This window comes from Glandiceps talaboti, chromosome 19, assembly GCF_964340395.1.
Source record: "Glandiceps talaboti chromosome 19, keGlaTala1.1, whole genome shotgun sequence".
In the NCBI taxonomy this organism is placed as follows: domain Eukaryota; kingdom Metazoa; phylum Hemichordata; class Enteropneusta; family Spengelidae; genus Glandiceps; species Glandiceps talaboti.
Window position 1 is genome coordinate 13691343 of NC_135567.1, and position 23285 is coordinate 13714627.

Consider the following 23285-nt stretch of genomic DNA (forward strand, 5'->3'; position numbering starts at 1 on the left):
GTTCATCATGAACTGAGCTCGGAAGTACCAATCGCCAACCAGTACATTTTTTACAGTATTTGTACTGCTTTTTAGCGTTACTAGACAGGGTTGTAAGGTAGGTAGGGCTTGCTTATATCTCAGAGTACCATTGTATTTACAGGCTGTAATTGTAGGCATATAATTGCACGCACTGTCGTACGAATCGTAGCACACACGACACTGGGCTCGCTCGTAGGTTGAAAGGTGGGCAGCCACATTTCCCCAAAACACCGTTGATGGCGCATTACACAGGTACAAAAACAGCTTTACCGGTCAAAGTGTTGGCATGGTATTTTCGTTTTCAAAAATGACCTAAAGTCCAAGGAACTATAAAAACGTACATCGTACTTGGATATTAAAATATGCGTCAGAAAGTAGAATACAAGAGGTGTATTCCATTCTACACCAACAAATATCTCCAAAACGTATAAATTAGACTTCCTATGAGTATAAGGCCAATAACAAAAATTAAAAAAAATTGTGGTTCCTATTTACGCTCACTTTTAGAATAGATGGGGTAGGTAGATTCTTAAAATATTTTTTTTTTACATATGTGAGTGTCTAGTTCATGTAGTTATGTTTTCCGTTGTTTTCCATATGGTCTCTGTGTTATTGGTTTCTTTTCATCAAATGTACAGCCATTACAGATTGGAAGAACAGTTTTATATTGTTTTGTTTTTTTATGTTGATGTCAGTTTCCGCCTCCACTATTTCTCGTGAGACTTCACAATTTTCGCGAATTTATTATTTTTTTCTCAAATTCATAAAAAAATTCTAGGGTTGACAGTAAAAAACTAGGTGGGGGGTCGAGTAACCGGAACCAAACAATTTTTTTTTGACTTATCACAAATGTAAAAACAAACAAGGCCCCTTATGTCACTCTTTTTTCATGATATGGAATATATGTATGTTACATTTTGCTATATATTTGTTCGTTTTTTGAAAGTGTCTGTTTGATACGACAGTAATGTCCATGAACTTCAAAGTATGGTGACATATTCAGCTATAAACAATTTTTTTATCTGTCTTTTACTTCAACAGAATGACAGAGGGTACAAGAAAAAACAAACCTAAAGTGGTCATTATGGGTGCTGGTTTGTCTGGACTGGCTGCTGCCACCAAGCTGACAGAGAGCCAAAAGTTTGATGTAACGGTAGTTGAAGGAACAGATCGTGCTGGTGGTCGTGTACATTCAACATGGCAATTAGGTAAATTTCATAGGTGTATATAGATATGTGCTGCCTACTGTGATCTACAAAGAGATCAGATTGTAGGTGGCCAGTTAGCTTGTGAGCTTCTTCAATCTGCAGTCGGTGGCCGGTTTGCTTGTGAGCCTCTTACCTCTTCAGTCGGTTAGCTTGTGAGCGTCTTCCCTCTGTAGTCGGTAGCCGGTTTGCTTGTGAGCCTCTTACCTCTGCAGTCGGTGGCCGAGTGGTTAGCTTGTATGCCTCTTACATCTACAGTCTGTGTTATCAGTGGCAGAGTGGTTAACTCGTATGCCTCTTACCTCTGTAGTCTGGGTTCGGACCAGATCTGTGTGTAAGGTGGGGGTGGGGTGGGGTGGGGGGGGGGTATGAAGGTATTACAAGGTTGCCACTGATTGGGTAACATGCATATACTTTATCACTCATTAACAATACAGCCAACAGATGATTTCCTTTGTTTTCTTAACCAATCATAATGAGCCTTATAAAATACTTCACATTATCTCCACAGGGGAGTATCCAATGGAATTGGGAGCCAATTGGTTACATGGTTGTCAAGGCAACCCATTGTTTAAACTGGCTGCAGAACATAACCTATTGAACAAGGTAATTTTAGTTTTCAACTTTGATTTTCAGGAACAATCCTGATACGACAATGGCAACCGAGGTTTGGGCCGTCTTAGATACCAACTGAAAGTAGTGTTGCTACATGCTGATATACGCTATTGAGTAGGGTGTCGTTTCTACTGGCTAGTTTTTTCAAGATGCCAACCACTATCTACACATGCACACGCACACACACACACACACACACACACACACACACACACACACACACACACATTATAACACAAACAGGACCATACGATATATAGTAATATTGATGTGTGGAACTGCAATGCCCATTATTTCCGGTGTAGGACACAGCAGTGCTTCATGCACTAGTAGTATCATAGCAAAGATAATACCCCCATGGGACATACAGACAGGAAGAACAGCGCCCTCACAGTCAATTGTACAAAGGACAGGGTGATTATATAACACATCAGAGTCACTGCTATCATTCAATAAGCCATATTCCATCATGCAAGATCGTATGAGATCTCACGTGACTCTCCATAGCAACCATTAAAGATAGCGGCCAAGTGAAAATATGACAGCATTAGCAACGGCATTGTTCTCATACATCAGTATTAACTCCTGACATGATAAACTCACTATTAGGCCAAATACTAAAAAAGTTGTTTGGTTCCGGTTACCCGACCCCCCACCTAGTTTATCACGGCGACCCTAAACTCTTTTTTACGTATTCGAGAAAATAATAATAAAATCGCGAAAAAGTCTCGCAAGAAATAGTGGGTTCAGAAACTGACATCAACTTAAAAAGACAATATAAAACTATTCTTCCAATCTGTAATGGCTGTACATCTGATGGGAAGAAATAAACAACACAGAGACCATTTGGAAAACAATGGAAAACCTGAACTAGGCACTCGCACATGAAAAAACAAATATAATAAAATAAAATAAAAAATACCGCCAATGGCGTTGTAGCACAACTGTAGTTTTTAAAAATGTTTATCCATATGCTAGTCTATGCTAACAATAGGTGTTTATTTGCTGAATGACTATCCATTTGTCTATCCAACCATGTCGCTATCTTTGCAATATACGTGATCATTTGGCTGTTGCTATGGGCGTGGTCTTGTTGCTAGGAAAATTTACATACATTTTTTGAATGTTTATTCAATTGTCTATTAAACCCTGTTGTTATCTTTGTGAAATACACCACCGTTTGGCTGTTGCTATGGGCGTGGTCATGGTTACTAGGGTATTTGCATACATTTTTTGAATGTTTATTCATCTGTCTTTCTATTCTTGTTGTTATCTTTGTAATATACGTGATTATTTGGCTGTTGTTATGGGCGTGGTCTTGTTGCTATGCAAATTTACATACATTTTTTGGATGTTTATTCAATTATCTATTAAACCCTGTTGTTATCTTTGTGAACTACACCACCGTTTGGCTGTTGCTATGGGCGTGGTCATGGTTGCTAGGGTATTTGCATACATTTTTTGAATGTTTACTCACTTGCTTACCAGATGATGTTGTTATTTGACCAAAATATACTGCCATTTGGTTGTTGCTAAGGGGCGTGGTCATGGTCGCTAGGGCCAATTTTGTCAAAATGTTTTTAAGAAAATCTGCAGAATAACAGTTTCAGAAACATCTCACCAAGTTTCAGACTAATTGACCAAGTACTTTTTGAGATATAAGTTTTTGACCCAAAATGAACATTTTTACACCTAATTTGCATATCACTCATGGAATCATGGTATGCTTAATATTTCTTCGTCCATACATCCCTAGATACATTCCCATTAAATTTCAGCCCAATCTGCTCAGTAATTTTAGAATTATAGATTTTTAACCAAAAAGACACATTTTTAGCCCTAATTTGCATATCACTGATGGAATCATCCCGTCATGAACAAATCTTACTTTACACCCCCTTAAGAATGTTCCCACCAAATTTCGCACCAATCTGCCCAGTAGTTTCTGAGTTTAAGTTTTTTGACCAAAAATCACATTTTTTGACCCAAATCACACACCTGTGATGCGATCATTTTGATTTGAACAATTTCCCAACTAGACACCCAAGGTAATGGACCTACCAAATATCGTGGCAATCGGTTCAGCGGTTTTTGACTTTAAGTTGTTTACACACACACACACACACACACAGACAGACAGACAGACGCCGGGCGATCCCTATAGCACTACTGAACAAGTTCAGTTGTGCTAAAAATCTACTTACCCCACCTATTTTAGAATTGAATGTAATTGGAACCACACAATTTTTACACCTTATCCGTATTTTTGATCTCCATAGGTGCATGACATTCTTTTTTAGATATTTGTTTTTTCCTGTTTATTTCACAGAATATAAAGCAACAATCCTCAATAATGGGATCATGGTTTGGTGACTACGATGAAAGTGAGTATTTTTATACGGAGTTCGGTGAACACATCAGTCACAAGTTGGTTGAAAGAATATACGAGATTTACAGTAAATTATCTGATAGATACGACGAGTACGCGAGTGGTGCGCTGTCGCTAGATGACCCCATGATAAGTCTGGGAGAGGTCTTGGATAAAGATATGAAGATTGAAATAGACAAATTAGAACTGACTCAAAAAGAACGAAACCAGTTGTTTGGGATAGTTGAGTGGATCAAGATCGTGGAGTGTATCGATAACGCCTGTCAGTCTGTTAACGACATGTCGTTGAGATGGTTCGGCGAATACCAAGTTTTGCCAGGAAATTACTACACTGAATTCGGTGATGGCGGCTTCATATCTGTCATCGACGTTTTGCTGAAAAAACTTCCCGATAATTGTGTACAGTACAACAAACCAGTCAAACAGATCTTGTGGAACGGCATCAAAAGTGGAGGGTCAGAGGTCAAGGACAAGTCAATCTCCATAGAAACCACAGATGGAGAAACAATATTGGCCGATCATGTGATCGTCACATGTTCACTCGGTTATTTGAAAGAAAATGTTGACCAGTTATTTCAACCAGCCGTACCTGAAGTGAAAAAACTCGCTATAGCAAAGCTTGGATTTGGGACTGTGAATAAAGTCTTCCTGCAATTTGAAAAACAGTTCTGGGACGAGGATGTGGATGCATTTGCATTTGTGTGGGATGTTAGTAAACCTGTACAGATTGCTGCTACAAACGATAAAGTAGGTGACACAGAGGACGAACTTAGAAACACATGGGCCAAGAATGTTTGCAGTCTGGAAAGGATAACTGGACATGATGACGTATTAGTTGGATGGGTACATGGCAAGGAAGGTGTATTCGTTGAAAAATTGGATGAAGAGGAAATCAAAGAAGTAAGATGATAACAGTGATTTTTGTGTGATGAGTAAACACCTGACATAGATTACATTGCCTGTCACTTGATTGCTTATTTTTTTTTAGGAAAACCATTTCAAACATTATTCAATTTTGTTCAGCAAATATTTCATCATCTTTTGTTATTTCACAATCATTGAAAGTTAACGTGTAATGGAAAGTGTGCTTGAACTTCCATGATATGTAAACTTTGTTATGGTACGATATGACTACAGTAAGACATACCAGATTAAAACATTTGGTTGATAGTTAACAAGTGATGGGTAGTCAAGTGAATGAGCATTCAGATAAGTGATGGGTAGTCAAGTGAATGAGCATTCAGATAAGTGATGGGTAGTCAAGTGAATGAGCATTCAGATAAGTGATGGGTAGTTAAGTGAATGAGCATTCAGATGTGATGGATAGTCAAGTGAATGAGTATTCAGATAAGTGATGGGTAGTCAAGTGAATGAGCATTCAGATAAGTGATGGGTAGTCAAGTGAATGAGCATTCAGATAAGTGATGGGTAGTCAAGTGAATGAGTAATTCAGATAAGTGATGGGTAGTCAAGTGAATGAGCATTCAGATAAGTGATGGGTAGTCAAGTGAATGAGCATTCAGATAAGTGATGGGTAGTCAAGTGAATGAGTAATTCAGATAAGTGATGGGTAGTCAAGTGAATGAGCATTCAGATAAGTGATGGGTAGTCAAGTGAATGAGCATTCAGATAAGTGATGGGTAGTCAAGTGAATGAGTAATTCAGATAAGTGATGGGTAGTCAAGTGAATGAGCATTCAGATAAGTGATGGGTAGTCAAGTGAATGAGCATTCAGATAAGTGATGGGTAGTCAAGTGAATGCGCATTCCAAAATTGACAAAAATGAGTTTACGAAAGATTTGAGTATCAAAAATAACCGGTTTTATTTTTGCTGCTTTTCTACTTTCAGACGTATGTTTGAGTTATTGAAAAAATTATTTCCTTCGAAAATTTGAGTATCAAAAGTTTACATCAGATTTCTTGTCAATGTTTTTCTACTTTCAGACCTGTGTCAAGTTATTGAAACAATTTACTGGTAAGGATATTCCAAAAGTTAAGAAGACGATAGTTACTAGATGGCATAGTGATCAGTATGCTAGAGGGTCCTATTCATACATTGCAGTTGGAGCTGAGGGGCCTGATGTGGATGTATTAGCAAAACCACTTTACATGACAACAGATGATAATGTAGAGGTGGGGATCTTCTTACATTAAAATATAATTTTCTTACATTAAAATATATTTTATTTGCCAGAGGTCAAAAGGAAAACAGGATTTATATGTAAACTGAGGAAAGGAAATTAGTTAAGTAAATACATTGGCAATGGAAAGTAAATAAAAAATAACTTTAAACTTCTGGCTGGACAAAAAATAGTTTGTTCAAACTAGTCGGGTTTGTAGCCCAAGGAAAACACATACAGTAATATATATATATATATATGGAAATAAAATTCTCTTACATTAAGTTATGTTACATTAAAATATAATTTTCTTATATGAAAATACCTTACATTCAAATATCTTCTAACGTTAAAATATAATTTATGAATTATTACATTAAAATATTACCTTTTACATTGAAATATGATTTTCTTATGTTTAAATGCCACCTATGGTGACCTACCCCTAGATTATACGGACTAGTATGTTGTCCCCACCCCCTCTGACTTCACAATTTTACCAATTCATGTATACCATTATTTCAGTATACTATGCCAATATGCCAAGATACTTTTAATAACACAGTACTATATAGATCTGGGAATATGTATATTTCAAAATTAGATGAAAATTAATTTCTATATCTAATATTTGTTGAATGTACAGATCCCACAAGTGTTATTTGCTGGTGAGGCTACCAGCAGACCATTCCTGTCCACCTCACATGGAGCATTTGCCAGTGGAGTTCGAGAAGGGGAAAGATTGATTGCATTCTATGACCAGAAGAAGTGAGATGAAAAAAAAATGATTCTGTCAAAAACTTGATGGTGTACTGAGCAGTCTGATTAAAATCCGATGTAGATGTCGGCGAATGTTTCATTGTTATTTTACCTATCGTAGAGGAGGCGGTCATCAAGATGAAAATGTCAACATGTATCACAAAGGTCAATTGAAGCAAATATACCAAGGTAAAATAACGATGAACGATTCGCCAACATCTACATTTTAATCAGATTGGGTAGTGACTTGGATCATTTAAGGATTTTGTAGACAGATATGATTTCTTGATGAATAAATTATGATGTGTGATATACATGGGGGTCCCCTCAGGAGGGGATGAGGGGATGGGGGTACTCGGCTGGGTAATGGGTACAGATGTAACCTGGCAGATTCAAATTACAAGTGCACACCTACAACAAGTAATAAACTAGGGGTCAAATGATCTACATTCTGCCAGAAAATAGGAGTCAACATCATGTAAAATGTTGAAAATTGACATCTAGAAAGTATGTTTTCTAAACATCTAGGAAACTTGCAGACACACACACACACACACAAACACACACACACACACATAGACACACGCACAGACACACAGAGACAGACAGACATAGACACACACACAGCTAGGTAGATAGCTAGAGATAAAGATATAGCTAAGAGATAGAAGATAGATAGAGAAGGATAGAGCTAGATAGAGAGAGATGCATTGAGAGATAAAATAGTAAATAGTATCAAACTCGTAGAAGAGAGTGCTCGATGCTTGGGTAAGCAGGGCAGGAATAATCAAAGTAAGTAGGTTGGAACTTAAGGTGCTTAGTTGTTACTTTGAGTTTCACGCTTAATGTGATCATCAGACAACTGATGATCACATTGAGCGTGAAAGTCGGAGTAACAACTAAGCACCTCAAGTTCCAACCAATTTATTTTGATTAGACAGATAGATAGATAGATAGATAGATAGATAGATAGATAGATCTTAGATAGATAGATAGATAGACAGACATGCAGACAGACAGAGACAGACAGAGAGACAGATAGATAGATAGATAGATAGATAGATCTTAGATAGACAGATAGATAGACAGACAGACAGACAGATAGATAGATAGACAGATAGATAGATAGATAGATCTTAGATAGACAGACAGACAGATAGATAAACAGACAGACAGACAGATAGATAGACAGACAGACAGATAGATAGACAGACAGACAGATAGATAGACAGACAGATAGACAGATAGAGACAGACAGACAGACAGACAGATAGACATACAGACAGACAGACAGATAGATAGACAGACAGATAGATAGATAGACAGACAGATGATTTGATAAAAGAATATTTAACTGAAATGTTTAACATATTGTAATTCTAATAATATCCTATAGTATATTATATACTTATTTTAAAGAAACTGAGGAAGCCATACAAGTTTTTTAAATATAGATCAGTCAATTATGGCCATTAAATACTTACAAATTATGATATTTTTTTTTTTAATGAAAGGATAATAGCACTCTACTGCCATTTCTCTCAATTTTGGTCAAAAAATTCCAAACAGCACTCCTAGTGGCCAAACTATGAAATCTTTTGTTTTTTTCTGATTACTGGCCTATAGCATATATACTGTCGGACAATATGAAGATGGATTATTGACAAACTAAACAAATAACTGTTCCGATTGTTTTTCACTTATAATTTAATTTGAAATAAATGTTTTCACAAGATTAATATGAATTTATGTAAGTTCTATATATTAAAAATTCATCAGTTTAAATTTATGGATGAGAATTCTTTTGGATATATATCTAGAAGCTCTAGTATATATTATATCTAACTGTGTGTGTGACTTGTTAGTTTAATCAGGGATATTTCCTGATCGGGATAATAATAATTAAATTGTTGAAAGGTACCATTGGGATAATTATCCCGAACGGGAAAACAGATTCAATTATTCCAGGTAAAGTACTTTTCAAACGCATGGACTGAAATATTGACCGGACAACCTAAACCGACCCCTGGTTTTTTTTGGAGATTTTTGAGAGTAGAATGCATACATGTCTGTTTCCACATGTGCCATGTCATGGTTTAGTCTGTAAGGAACGCCGTGACAGGGCGCCCTCAAACATCGGCCAACCCCTAACACAGTGTGAGAGGAGGCCGGTGAGGGCGAAACGTCACAACGTATCTTACAGGCTAGTCATGGTTGTGTGTGCTAAGGAGTTCAAAGGTTGTTTATCTTGATTAGGATAAAATTAATTATCCGGGATAAATTGAAAGTAATGTTTATTCCGATATGGATAATTAATGAGCAGGGATGTTCCTGATTGTAATTACAAAACGACTGTTTTAGAAAATCTGTGAAAAGTATTAAATCATAAGTACACATAGGTAAGGCCTTAAAAAAAATTGTTTGGTTCCAGTTACCCGACCCCCACCTAGTGTTTCACTGCCAACCCTAAATTTATTTACAACCAGTAACACTGATGTAAAGCACATTCTCTATGTGCTACACTCATGTATAGCATTCATATCACAATGAGTATCACTGAAGTAAAGCACTTTCTCTATGTGCTACACTCATTTATAGCATTCATATTACAATGAGTATCACTGAAGTAAAGCACATTCTCTATGTGCTACACTCATTTATAGCATTCATATCACAATGAGTATCACTGAAGTAAAGCACTTTCTCTATGTGCTACACTCATTTATAGCATTCATATTACAATGAGTCTCACTGAAGTAAAGCACTTTCTCTATGTGTTACACTCATTTATAGCATTCATATTACAATGAGTAACACTGAAGTAAAGCACTTTCTCTATGTACTACACTCATTTATAGCATTCATATTACAATGAGTAATACTGAAGTAAAGCACTTTCTCTATGTGCTACACTCATTTATAGCATTCCTATTACAATGAGTATCACTGAAAAAAATAATAAAATCGCAAAAATTGTGAAGTCTCACGAGCAGTAGTGGATGTGGAAACTGACATCAACTTAAAAAGACAATTTAAAACTGTTCTTCCAATCTGTAATGGTTGTACATCTGATGAGAAGAAATCAATAACGCAGAGACTATTTGGAAAACAATGGAAAACCTGAAATAGGCACTCACACATGAAATAAAAGATATGATAAAATAAAATAAAAAATCTACCTAACCCAACTATTCTAAACTTGAGTGTAATAGGGAACTTGCAAACATAAATACTTTACTCAATGTGATTGTGTGAGGGCGCTAACCTGAGTAAATACGGTACGCCTCACTTGCATTCACACATCATGGGGTTGTCATAGTCTCCAGATAATGTGAAGCACTTTATAAGGTTTATTCTGATTGGTTAGAAAACAAAAGAAACAAGTCCATATATTGGCTGTATTCTTAATGAGTGAGAACAGTACATGTCTGTTTTCCAATCAGTGGCAACCTTGTAATAGCTTCACATCATCCCTATCCAATCAGTGGCAACCTTGTAATAGCTTCACATCATCCCTAGCTAATCAGTGGCAACCTTGTAATAGCTTCACATCTCCCTATCCAATCAGTGGCAACCTTGTAATAGCTTCACATCATCCCTATCCAATCAGTGGCAACCTTGTAATAGCTTCACATCATCCCTAGCCAATCAGTGGCAACCTTGTAATAGCTTCACATCTCCCTATCCAATCAGTGGCAACCTTGTAATAGCTTCACATCATCCCTAGCCAATCAGTGGCAACCTTGTAATAGCTTCACATCATCCCTATCCAATCAGTGGCAACCTTGTAATAGCTTCACATCATCCCTATCCAATCAGTGGCAACCTTGTAATAGCTTCACATCATCCCTATCCAATCAGTGGCAAACTTGTAATAGCTTCACATCACCCTATCCAATCAGTGGCAACCTTGTAATAGCTTCACATCACCCTATCCAATCAGTGGCAACCTTGTAATAGCTTCACATCACCCCTATCCAATCAGTGGTAACCTTGTAATAGCTTCACATCACCCCTATCCAATCAGTGGCAACCTTGTAATAGCTCCACATCATCCCTATCCAATCAGTGGCAACCTTGTAATAGCTTCACATCACCCCTATCCAATCAGTGGTAACCTTGTAATAGCTTCACATCACCCCTATCCAATCAGTGGCAACCTAAGTTGTAATAGCTTCACATCATCCCTATCCAATCAGTGGCAACCTTGTAATAGCTTCACATCATCCCTATCCAATCAGTGGCAACCTTGTAATAGCTTCACATCATCCCTAGCCAATCAGTGGCAACCTTGTAATAGCTTCGCATCACCCCAAAGTCTCTAAGCTAAAACAAACATGACCACTAAAATGACTTTCTCAAGTATTTATTTTACATAAAAATACTGTCTCAAATGGCTGGACTTCAAACGTTATATTTGACAAAATTTATTAACCAAAAAAACAAAGATGCTAAAACCTGTATATTGATAATTGATATACAAAAGTGTAAATTGTTACAATACGATAGCTCTATCAATCAGAACAAAAAAAAACAGATGTCTGCTCTCACTCATCACTATCATCTTCAACTCTCAATTTATGAAATCTGACTGAATTTGAACACTGCCCTCTATGGCAAGATCTTTACAAAAATCGATCTGTACAAGAAACAGAATGCGATCACCGACAGTAAAATGGCAACACCACAAGCATACAGCTTGGTGAACGCTATCATTTCATAACTGGAATTCAGGACTGTAGATAAATCAAATTTATCATATACACTTTCGTATAAACCTTATTTTGATCTTTTTGTTAACTATTATTACTCTAGTTTATATATTTACTAGTTTGTTTTAGCACCAAACAGTAATTGCAGAAAATCTAACGAAGAAATGTAGTTTTCTTAACGGATGCAATAAACATTCTATTGTATTCTATTGTTTTGACTTCATTATGCTATTGTATTCTATTGTTTTGACTTCATTATTCTTATTGTATTCTATTGTTTTGACTTCATTATATGCAAGGCATTCAAACTGTTGAAAGTAGAATTATGAATTGAAAGCATTACAATATGTACAGTGGTTGTCTAATGATATCTGTACATCGATCTCAAGATCTCATATACCTACTATGCCCAGATCAGTTGTTCTTGATGACATTTAAACACACAACTGGCGGCGCCTAGGACCCTATTTTGCATATGACTGACTGTATGTTTGGAGGTGGAGAACTTGTGATGACTCACTGGCAAGTAATCACCAAAATATAAACATTCCCTATATCTGGGTTTTTCACATGCAAATGCCACATATTTGAATAATCCTAAATGACACACAATCTAAGCAGCTGTTTGCAGGGGAATGTGTCTCATTTGGAGAGGTTTCTTCATTCTATGAAACAAACAGACTGATTTTCAACTAATTTGTGTATCAAGTTACCATCCTACGACATTCACAAACAATTTGTACATGATGCATGCATGACCTGTGTGTTTCTCAAAGCACAGCAAAAATGCTGAAAACAAGACCCAGAAGCTAGTGCTCTGTACAGCAGTTTGAATTTCCCACATTTGCATAGATTACCCATAATCCTCTTTATATAGGGCAGTTCTGCAATGAGACAGATCCAAAAAGCTCTAAACAGCACTCCTAGTGGCCAAACTAAGTAATCCTTTGTTTTTCTGATTACTGGACCATGGCATACTGTTGGACAGACAGAAAAGATCCAAGCATATGCTAACATGAGCATATTTACTTTACTTTTAAAAGTTTTACTTCTATGTCAGTAAAAATACAGAAGTCTACATTCAATGCATCCATGTTAACCATGGGTGCATAGTACCGAGATGTACTTTTGTTGTATCGATGTAATCTTTATAAACACCTAATGATGGTAAACCTAAATATGGTTTCAATAAATCATCAAATGTCTCTGCATTTCTGATTATTCGCCAACAACTACCATCCACAAGAACTTCGGCTGGTTTTTGCTGTAATTCAAATAAAACAGAAAATTAGTTACAAGAGATCTAGATGCCAAGGATCAATGTCTGACATAGTACTGTTGCACATACCCTCATGTTGTAGTATTATGTTGCACATACCCTCATGTTGTAGTTTAATGACATAATATTATGTTGCACATACCCTCATGTTGTAGTTTAATGACATAATATTATGTTGCACATACCCTCATGTAGTTTGATGACAGTACTATGTTGCACATAACCTCATGTTGTTTAATGGTGTTATGTTATTATGTTACACATACCCTCATGTTGTAGTTTGATGACATAGTATTATGTTGCACATGCCCTCATGTTGTAGTTTGATAACATAGTATTGTTATTATGTTGCACATACCCTCATGTTGTAGTTTGATAACATAGTACTATGTTGCACATACCCTCATGTTGTAGTTTGATAACATAGTATTATGTTGCACATACCCCCATGTTGTAGTTTGATGACATAGTACTATGTTGCACATACCCTCATGTTGTAGTTTGATAACATAGTATTATGTTGCACATACCCCCCATGTTGTAGTTTGATGACATAGTATTATGTTGCACATACACTCATGTTGTAGTTTGATAACATAGTATTATGTTGCACATACCCTCATGTTGTAGTTTGATAACATAGTATTATGTTGCACATACGCCATGTTGTAGTTTGATGACATAGTATTATGTTATTATGTTGCACATACCCTCATGTTGTAGTTTGATGACATTGTACTATGTTGCACATACTCTCATGTTGTAGTTTGATAACATAGTATTATGTTATTATGTTGCACATACCCTCATGTTGTAGTACTATGTTACACATAACCCCATGTTGTTGTTTATAGAGTGTTATGTTATTATGTTACACATACCCTCATGTTGTAGTTTGATGACATAGTACTGCAGTAAGCCCCCACATCTCTGATAGCAATCCCACACCCTTCATGTGGATATGGCAATTCTTGGTCTTCAGCCAAGAAATCAGTACTTTCACCTATTGGTCCTACCACATCACACTTTATCATTCCTTTTTTCTTACACTGTTAAAAAAAAAGATATGTACATGACATAAGCTGTTTCACACAGTTATTTTAAATAGACCATATGGATGAGGATTGAGTATTTATTTTGGATTTTAAATTTTAAAAACATTTTTATCATGGCCTCCTATCGAAAAATCAACGTAAAAAAACATTGACAAAGTCTGTGTTTGTAACTCAATACATTATAAAAAGCTAAAAATGTGTAAACAGGTTTGGTATTGTACGTACAATAACAAACTGTTTGCCCATTTTTTTAGTCTTTTGCCATTTATTAAGTTTCAAACACAGACTTTGTCAATGTTGTATTTTTCAAATAGGAAGCCATGATAAAATTGTTTTCAAAAATTAAAAATCCAAAATAAATACCCAATCCTCATCCATATGGCTAATATATTTCATGGCACAGATCTACAATGGCAAGACAGCCCTACATGATTTCCTCCACCTCCTCTATAACCAGAATCCCCAGGATTGCCATAGTGATGGTCATACAGTTGTCATGGCGATAGTTCCCTATAAACACATTGCCACAACCATTGTTATTGCCCTAGTGATAGTCCCCTTTAGTTAGTTACCATGGTTATAGTCCATGATTAATACAGTATTATTGTCATGGTAATGGTTCCTATGAATATAGTGATAGCCACCTAGAAGGGTCATTTTGTCATGATGACAACTGACTCACCCATGTAGGCTCTGTTAGTTGAATATGGTGATAAGCTCCATATAAACTTGGTCTGATAACTTCAGCCATGGATCCATCTATGACAATAAAACTGAAAATAAAAGTATAAGATATGTTGGTTGAAAAACTCAAGCCATAGACCTTCAAATGAAATAAATTTGTAGTAAAGTGTCGCACAATTTTACATAATACAAGCCAACTTTATTTTGACATTGGCTTCACGTATATACAGTCGGTTGTGTGATCAAATTTGTCATAAGAGCATTTTTCTCATCATGTTGCTACATACTGATATGTAGATGTTATTTGCCAAATACCGACCAATCAGCATGCGGAATTGGTGACAGGTATTCACGTATAAGGGAAGTTATGCTTCTGACTAATGTTATGAATGAGTGTAGAGTTGGATTCTAAACACTTGGCGTATAGTCAGATTCCTAAAGCTTCAGTGTGATCTTGCACAAAGATGATACAGAACAAGGGACTTACATACATGTAGCTACATATTGAAATGAGATGCGTCATTCTTCAGGGTAATATTTTGAACGACAGTCAGATTCCTACTGCGTAATTTGCATAGTAAGATTCTGAGAACTACAGTGTGATAATTTTCTTTCAAATCTTGCACAAAGGTGATACAGAACAAAGGGACTTATATACATGTAGCTACATATTGAGATTACCATTCTTCAGGCTAATATTATGAGTATGTGTACAGTCGGCTTCCTACTACTTCACATAGTAAGATTCCGAAAACTTCAGTGTGGTCAGATTCTTTCAAATCTTGCGCAAAGGTGATACAGGAAAGGGCATATCACACACATACATAATGATGCCAATGTATTGAAACTGGAATGAGATAGATACCTACTTTTTGTTCTCATTTGTTTTGACTCCTATGACCTGCGTTACTAGGATACCAGAATTACCAATGATGGAGATACCAGGTTCTAGGATGAGACAAATACCCTTGGCTTTGATTTCATCCGCAATTGAACCAATAAAGTCTTTTGTCTTGGCTTGAGTATCTTCCACCTTTAGAACAAATAAGGGGAAATATTTTCATGTAAGTACACAAAAACTTCAAGTTTCAATTATTATATGTACCAGAGATTACATTGGGCACAGATACAAGTGGCATTTGCACTACAGTACAATACTGAAAATGTTATTGCATACCTGCATGCAAATGATATGCAAATGAGGACATAAGTGTTTGTTTTGTACTAAAATCGAGGCTTATTTGTAGTCATTTATGTTGATTATCAGTCGCTGGCAAATTTGAAAAATTAAAGAATGAATTCCAGTGCAGTCTCTGCAGACAACTACTAAGTCTTTTGTCTACATCTGTTTAGTCTACGTAACCTGGATTATACTGTTAAAGGGATATGCCACTCGTGGAAATAACAGTTTTTTCAAAAACGTTGAGTTCTGGAGAGTCGTTTTGTGAGTTTACATCACATAAATTACCTTTCATTACATCATTGCCTCATGGGTCTTAGCAGACATGAATATTTATTAGATGCACACTGAATATTCATAACTTCATATGAAGGAAATAGACACTTAAGAGTCATGAATATGTATTGTGCATCTAACAAATATTCATGTCTGCTATACACAAAACAACAGTGCACCTAAAAAGAACAATAGAGGTGAAAAGAGTTCCAATTTGGTGTTTCTTGGTGATCAAGCAAAATTTATGTGATTACTACCCTCGTATAGGCAACATCGTAAATAGGCAGAAAAGCCAGCTCGAAGACAACTGGTCTGCCCTGCCTGATAGCCGTTCTCGGCAAGAGGAGACTGCGGACGGAAGCAATCAGAATCAACAGTAATGATGTAAAAGTATGAAATGACTCAAATTTTATGAAAATATTTTTATTTCCTGGAGTGGTGTGCCCCTTTAAATACCAGTCCATGCTGGTTGATGTTTGAGGGCACCCTTTCAGAACTTTATCTGTATATACATCACATACCTCTAAATGGCGTTTATAATTGAGGCCTATACCTTCACCCATATTCAGATACTGTATATCAAGTCCCATATCTCTTACTTTGTCAACCCATTCTAACATGGTCTCCAGAGTCGCCCTGAAAAAAAAGCCAGAAATTAATTTTACTGAAATGGGGGAGACAAAGATAATGCTGGTTGTATCTTAGAAACAGACCTCTCAGTTCACAGAGAACACTAGTCTAGTTCCAATACGATACGAGTTACGATTACTATGTGGAGATGATCGTAGTAAACGTAACTTGTATGGCTTTGGATTCCAATGTGCCAACTATGCCAATTTGATGTGCCACTAACACACACATTTCTCGTGTCACACCAAAATTTGATGTTCCCCTATCTCTTACTATGTGGTCAGTGTGCCCGCTTAGCCAATTCGACGCACCACTGACGCACACAATTTCTAGTGACACGCCAAAATTTGGTGTTCCCTTATCTCTTACTATGTGGTGACTCACAAGAAATGCCAGTTTTTCTCATTCTGACCCAGAGCAACAAAATTTGGCTATCATTAGGAAGAATGTCACACAAGTTCAATATTAAAGCAAACTTAGTTCATTTAGGTCACATCAATACAATTGTTAAACTTCATTTTCACACTTCTAACCAAATTTTGAAAACTTTCACGTCTTCAATGATAAAAGGTTTTTTACTGAGATGTTGATAAGTTGATTAAAATTTACTTTTAATGTGATATACAGTGATGGGTTTACGGTAATATTTTGATATATATACCATCATGTTTACCATCATGTTTTTACATTGCATCGATCATAGTGGTGTGACCGGTACAGTTTTCATCATGGTTTAAATCTTATATAAATGTGTGATGTCACACTGGTGAACGTTTGTTTAGGGTGAGGGGAGGGGGTTTGACCTAAACAAACAATGTTGTTTATTGAGCTTGTACGACATTATACGATTGTCCCACTAGGAGGGCGCACTGTTGGAATTTGACTAAGAGAACACTAACTTACTTGAATAGATCAGCATCTTCAATTGTAGCTTCTAAATGGCAGTGAATTCCAACCAAATCTATCAATGGTTCGGATTTTACAATCTGTAGAGCTTTATCAAATTCTCTGATATGCATCCCAAACTTCGATTCTGCAACATCTGGGGCATCAGGGTGTGACTCCTGTTGTAAACAAACAAAACAGACCTTTCACATAAATACTGCCCTCTAGTGTTAAATTAGTACAATGTCCTACAGCAGTACCCAAACTTTGATTCTCCAACATCTGAGGCATCAGGGTGTGACTCCTGTTGTAAACAAACAGACAAACAGACCTTCCACATAAATACTGCCCTCTAGTGTTAAATTAGTGCAATGTCCTACAGTACTCAAACTTTGAATTTGCCATATCTGAGGCCTCAGGGTGTGACTCCTGTTGTTGACAAACAAAACAGACCTTTCATATAAATACTGCCCTTTAGTGTTAAATTAGTGCAAAGTTCGACAGTACCCAAACTTTGAAACTGCAATGTCTGAGGCATCAGGGTGTGACTCCTGTTGTAAACAAAAACACAAACCTTTCATATAAATGCTGCCCTCTAGTGTTAAATTAGTGCACAGTTTGACAGTACCCAAACGTTGACAGTACCCAAACTTTGAATTTGCCATGTCTGAGGCATCAGGGTGTGATTCCTTATAATTATTTGTGTCTCAAGTTTAGTATGAACACATTACTAACTGGACTCTAGAGGGCGTGCTTTCAAAGGAGTACTTACCGGACGTAATTTTGGATTTAATCTCATCAAAACTCTAGATTTCTTTCCAAATCCCTGACAAGCTTTTATAATGTGTTGAAGATCAAATAAAGAATCTACGTTGATCATGATGTCACATTTGACGGCTTCCCGGATTTCACTCTGTAATTTCCCATTCCCGTTAAACACCATCGTACTTGGATTAAAGCCCGCCATCATGGCTAAACGCATCTCATTACCGCTTGCTACGACAGCCGTACATCCGAGTTGTCGCAGTATCCGTAGTATCTCCAAGTTGTTGTTGGCTTGCACCGTGTAACCTGTGGAAATTGTGAAACATAGTTATATTTTGTTCACCAATAATTCTATTTGGCCAAATTATGAATAACAGAGTTTGTAGAAGACCTTGTCATAATGTATCTAAGATAATGCGAAAAAAAACCCACTTACTTTCTGGTTAATAGTCTGTAAGGTACGTCGTGACGGGCGCCCTCATGCATCGGTTGGGAGAGAGGACGGAGCGACACGACGTATCTTACAGACAACTAATTTCCGACAGAAAGAAGCACATTATTTAGATGATATAATTTTTCCTATATACTGCAGAGCATACTTAAAGGGGAGGACAACTGAGAAATGTTATTATACGAGACAAAACCACGTAACCACACTTTCATTTCGAATTAAATTTACTGAATATTTTTTCCGTACGTGTTTTACTCGACTGAAAAGAAGTGTACGGTATCAATGTTATTTATAGGTACAGTGTTTCGAATGCTTTTGGATATCCGATTTATATATGTTGAATACGAAACAAAGCATCACAAAGAACCCGAATGGCATGTCGCAAAATAATGTAAACATAAACATTAAATCAGGTCAGACGAACAATGACCTCGAAATGGCGACGCCAAGGTTATCTGAGGTCACACATAGACTGTCACATAATTAAATTTTAAATGAACTGCACATGTTTGATAAACAAAATATGCTTTTTCTTCTTCTTTTTTTAAAAAAAGGGGGGCTGTAAATGATAAAGATGAAAACATACTTACCAAGCAAATGATTGATTTCATGTTTCTCCAATGCTTGCTTGTACTGCATTACGTTGTCAGTAATCTGTGCCCGACTGTATAAATAATATGGACTCGCATATTCCGTTTTCCTGGCTAACTCTTTCGTTATGTTTTTCACTGCAAGGTTCTCACAAAATAAGTGGCCATCTCCGGTAGTATAAATGTTTGAAGACGTTGCGATGTTGGGTCTAGAGCTTGCAGCATGTCCCTGGTCGGCTTTCAATAATTCGGCCGCCATGATGTTTTGAGCTTCCTGTGATGACATGACGAAGGCCTTCGATGTGACGTCACAAACTATATATTCAACAGGGCGAAACGCTCACCTGTTTGAAATAGAGAACTAGTTGAAATTCACAGTTCTGTTTAGTTTTAGTGACACAAATCATGCCCCTTTTAAGAGTAAAATATATGTACAGAAGTAAACACATAGAAAGCCATCGTGCCTACTACCTGACGCCCTCGTATCTAATAAATAAACACAGTTACACCATAAAAAAAACTTTAAAAATGATCGCACAGATATCCATATTGGTTTAAATTTTGACAATGTTACCTTCTGTTAATGTCAACTGGTTGCGATATGTGTAGACATAGATATCACTTGGAATATTAGCAGAGATTAATCCCTTTTTGCCGAGTTCAACAAAATGTCTGATTTACAAACAGATGCCACACTGTATTTGTGGTAGTCTGCCACTGGCATTATAAATAGGTCAAGTCTCGCACACATAAATCAATATATCAAATGAGCCAAACACAATAAAATGTATGTTTACAACAGGTTGGTGGCATTCTTTAGAACACAGCCTCTATTAACAGTGAGAGATCGTGTTTCCAGTGTGATACGTTTTCGGAATCTAAGCTTATGTTCTCCCCCCACTTTAAAAAAAAAAAATGTTTTTATAAGCGGCTTACAACGTTTTGTATTTTACGAAAATTTAACAATTATATAATTTTCTTTAAGTTCTTGTTTAAAGTGACATATAAGTCCATTTGGCTGGGAGGTTTAATTTTCACATTCTTGAAAGATTGTTTAGAAATGTAACTTTACATTATGTAAGACCTCGTGTCACTATAATAAACTAATTTACTACTTACTATATAGGCCATATTAAAAAGATTATATGTTTCCGGTAACCCGACCGACCCTACGGTTTAAACCACTGACTGTAAACATTTTTTACAAGATAAAACTGGTGAGAATTTACGTCTATTTCTGTGTAATAGTTAAAACGGTGTATTTGGTCAATGCTTTATTAAAATTCCATCCCATACCAGAGAAATCGATCGATTCTTTCAAAGTTGAATTTATATAATATAGTCTGTATACTGTGTTTGTGTAGGTCACCTGTAATTTCTCTTCATTTACTTCTTTTATACCGATCACTAAACTATATCTATCACAGAAGTGTTTTACCCACGAGTATCTTGTCTTATGGTCGAAGCAACTTCTCAAAAAAATAAAGGAAAAAATATAAAATAAAACTCCAACCTACCTACTCTATTTTCTGAAGCCATATTATCGGAAACAAACTTTTTGCCTTAGAGGCCAGTTAATTGACCTTAGTAAGGACTTGTTATCATGTACTTCAAGTTCACGGTCATCTTGGGTTATTTTGGTCAGGTCAAAGTTCGTTCACTGAGTTAGTTCGGTCATAGAACCCTCCACCAACGTTGGTGGTGGTGGTGGTGGTGGTGGTGATGGTGGTGGTGGTGGTGGTGGTGGTGGTGGTACGGTGGTGGTGGTGGTGGTGGTGGTGTTGGTGGTGGTGGGGGGTCTATGGTTCGGTATGTATGTGCTTTTAGTTTTAGAATCGCTAACGCAAAATGGGAGAAAAGTTTGTCAATTTATACTACGGATCAGGAATGATATTGAGTGGGTAGAGCGCCATCTACGGCCACTGATATTGAAGTATGTCACATCATGGATGTCACATTCGATCGCGCATGTAAACCCGAGTTTGCCATATGTTCAAACGATCTTGTTGAAAAGTTTATACGGAAAAAAATGTCTAATTAATACACAAAAATTACAATTTGCTATTATATATGGAAGAAAAATAAAGAAAGTGAAATCTTCGCTGATTTTAATAGTAAACATTGCGTCAATTCAATAAAACTGCTAATAGTATGGTATAGTTCGTAGACTGTATGATACGTCCTGTCGGTACGCTCTCAGCTCGCCGGCCTCCTCTCATGGGAGGGGTTGACCGATGTGTGAGGGCGCCCCGTCACGGCGTATCTCGCAACCTATTTATTGGAAACGGCATAGGTTGAGAGTCCCGTGCACTAGAGCAACAACGCCGGCGACACTACAAACATACATTCATTCCAACAGTAGTACGATATTGTAAACAAACCATTTTTTTAAAAATCTATTGTAACTTGTTTTACATTGTTTTATGGCAGATATGAATTCCCCGGGGGAGGGAGGGAGAGAGGGGGAGGGAGAGAGAGAGAGAGAGAGAGAGAGAGAGAGAGAGAGAGAGAGAGAGAGAGAGAGAGAGAGAGAGAGAGAGAGAGAGAGAGAGAGAGAGAGAGAGAGAGAGAGAGAGGAGAGAGAGAGAGAGAGAGAGAGAGAGAGAGCGAGAGAGAGCGAGAGAGAGAGAGAGAGAGAGAGAGAGAGAGAGAGAGAGAGAGAGAGAGAGAGAGAGAGAGAGAGAGAGAGAGAGAGAGAGAGAGAGAGAGAGAGAGAGAGAGAGAGAGAGAGAGAGAGAGTATAAAGTACACGATTTCCGCTATCGTACTGTCAATCTGGGAAAAATCAGACGAAATGGTCCGACAGCCTGATTATTAGTCGCTTAGCGCGCCCTCGGGCGATGATTACGGAAATAACAATTGTCACACCACATTACAGCAACTCTCATTTCGTGATTGACGGTGGAAGTAAACTATTATAATAATATGCTGAGCGTCAAAAAAAGTGAAAGTACATGATATTTATAAGAACTTGAATCTACGTTCACTTGAAACAAACATTATACATTAAAATTTAAAAAAAACCACATAATCGCCTATTTCCCATCCTTAGCTACCGATAGTCTAGGCACTTCCACTGTTCGTCGTAATATTTTCGAAAATTGTCAAAAATGTAATGGAAATGAATTTTAAGCCAACTAAACACAACACTGAATACAACGTAGTGCAAAACAATATGTATAGCTATATAGGTCTAAATCTATCGACAACTCTGTCTCACACTGTGTGTGTGTGTGTGTGTGTGTGTGTGTGTGTATGTGTGTGTATGTATATGTATGTATGTATGTGTGTGTGTATGTAGTGTATGTATGTATGTATGTATGTATGTATGTGTGTGTGTGTGTATGTATGTATGTATGTATGTATGTGTATGTGTGTATGTATGTATGTATGTATGTATGTATGTATGTATGTATGTATGTATGTATGTATGTATGTATGTATGTATGTATGTATGTATGTATGTATGTATGTATGTATGTATGTATGTATGTATGTATGTTTGTGTATGTATGTGTGTGTGTGTGTGTGTGTCTCTCTCTCTCTCTCTCTCTCTCTCTCTCTCTCTCTCTCTCTCTCTCTCTCTCTCAGTCCATGCTAATTACTTTTTTGAACATTTTCTATCCTAAGTTTATTGGCTTATTAATACAGTATATTAATTTCTTCTTA

The 23285-nt window shown here is 36.8% G+C and overlaps 2 protein-coding genes across 2 annotated transcripts; one reads left to right on the forward strand and one right to left on the reverse strand.

Moving 5' to 3' along the window:
* LOC144450016 (peroxisomal N(1)-acetyl-spermine/spermidine oxidase-like) lies at nucleotides 1-7122 on the forward strand. The gene is made up of 6 exons (XM_078140583.1): nucleotides 1-97; nucleotides 1063-1229; nucleotides 1738-1832; nucleotides 4171-5130; nucleotides 6175-6363; nucleotides 6997-7122. The coding sequence occupies exons 2-6, from the start codon at nucleotides 1064-1066 to the stop codon at nucleotides 7120-7122; spliced, it is 1536 nt and encodes a 511-aa protein (XP_077996709.1). The 5' UTR covers nucleotides 1-97; nucleotide 1063.
* A 4387-nt stretch (nucleotides 7123-11509) lies between these two features.
* LOC144450242 (uncharacterized) lies at nucleotides 11510-19875 on the reverse strand. Its single transcript, XM_078140834.1, has 8 exons — nucleotides 19617-19875; nucleotides 18583-18881; nucleotides 17829-17989; nucleotides 16793-16931; nucleotides 15709-15851; nucleotides 14838-14928; nucleotides 13982-14149; nucleotides 11510-13085 (listed from the first exon to the last, which is right to left on the reverse strand). Exons 1-8 carry the CDS (start codon nucleotides 19873-19875, stop codon nucleotides 12903-12905), a joined length of 1443 nt encoding a protein of 480 aa, XP_077996960.1. The 3' UTR covers nucleotides 11510-12902.
* Nucleotides 19876-23285: the final 3410 nt, after the last annotated feature.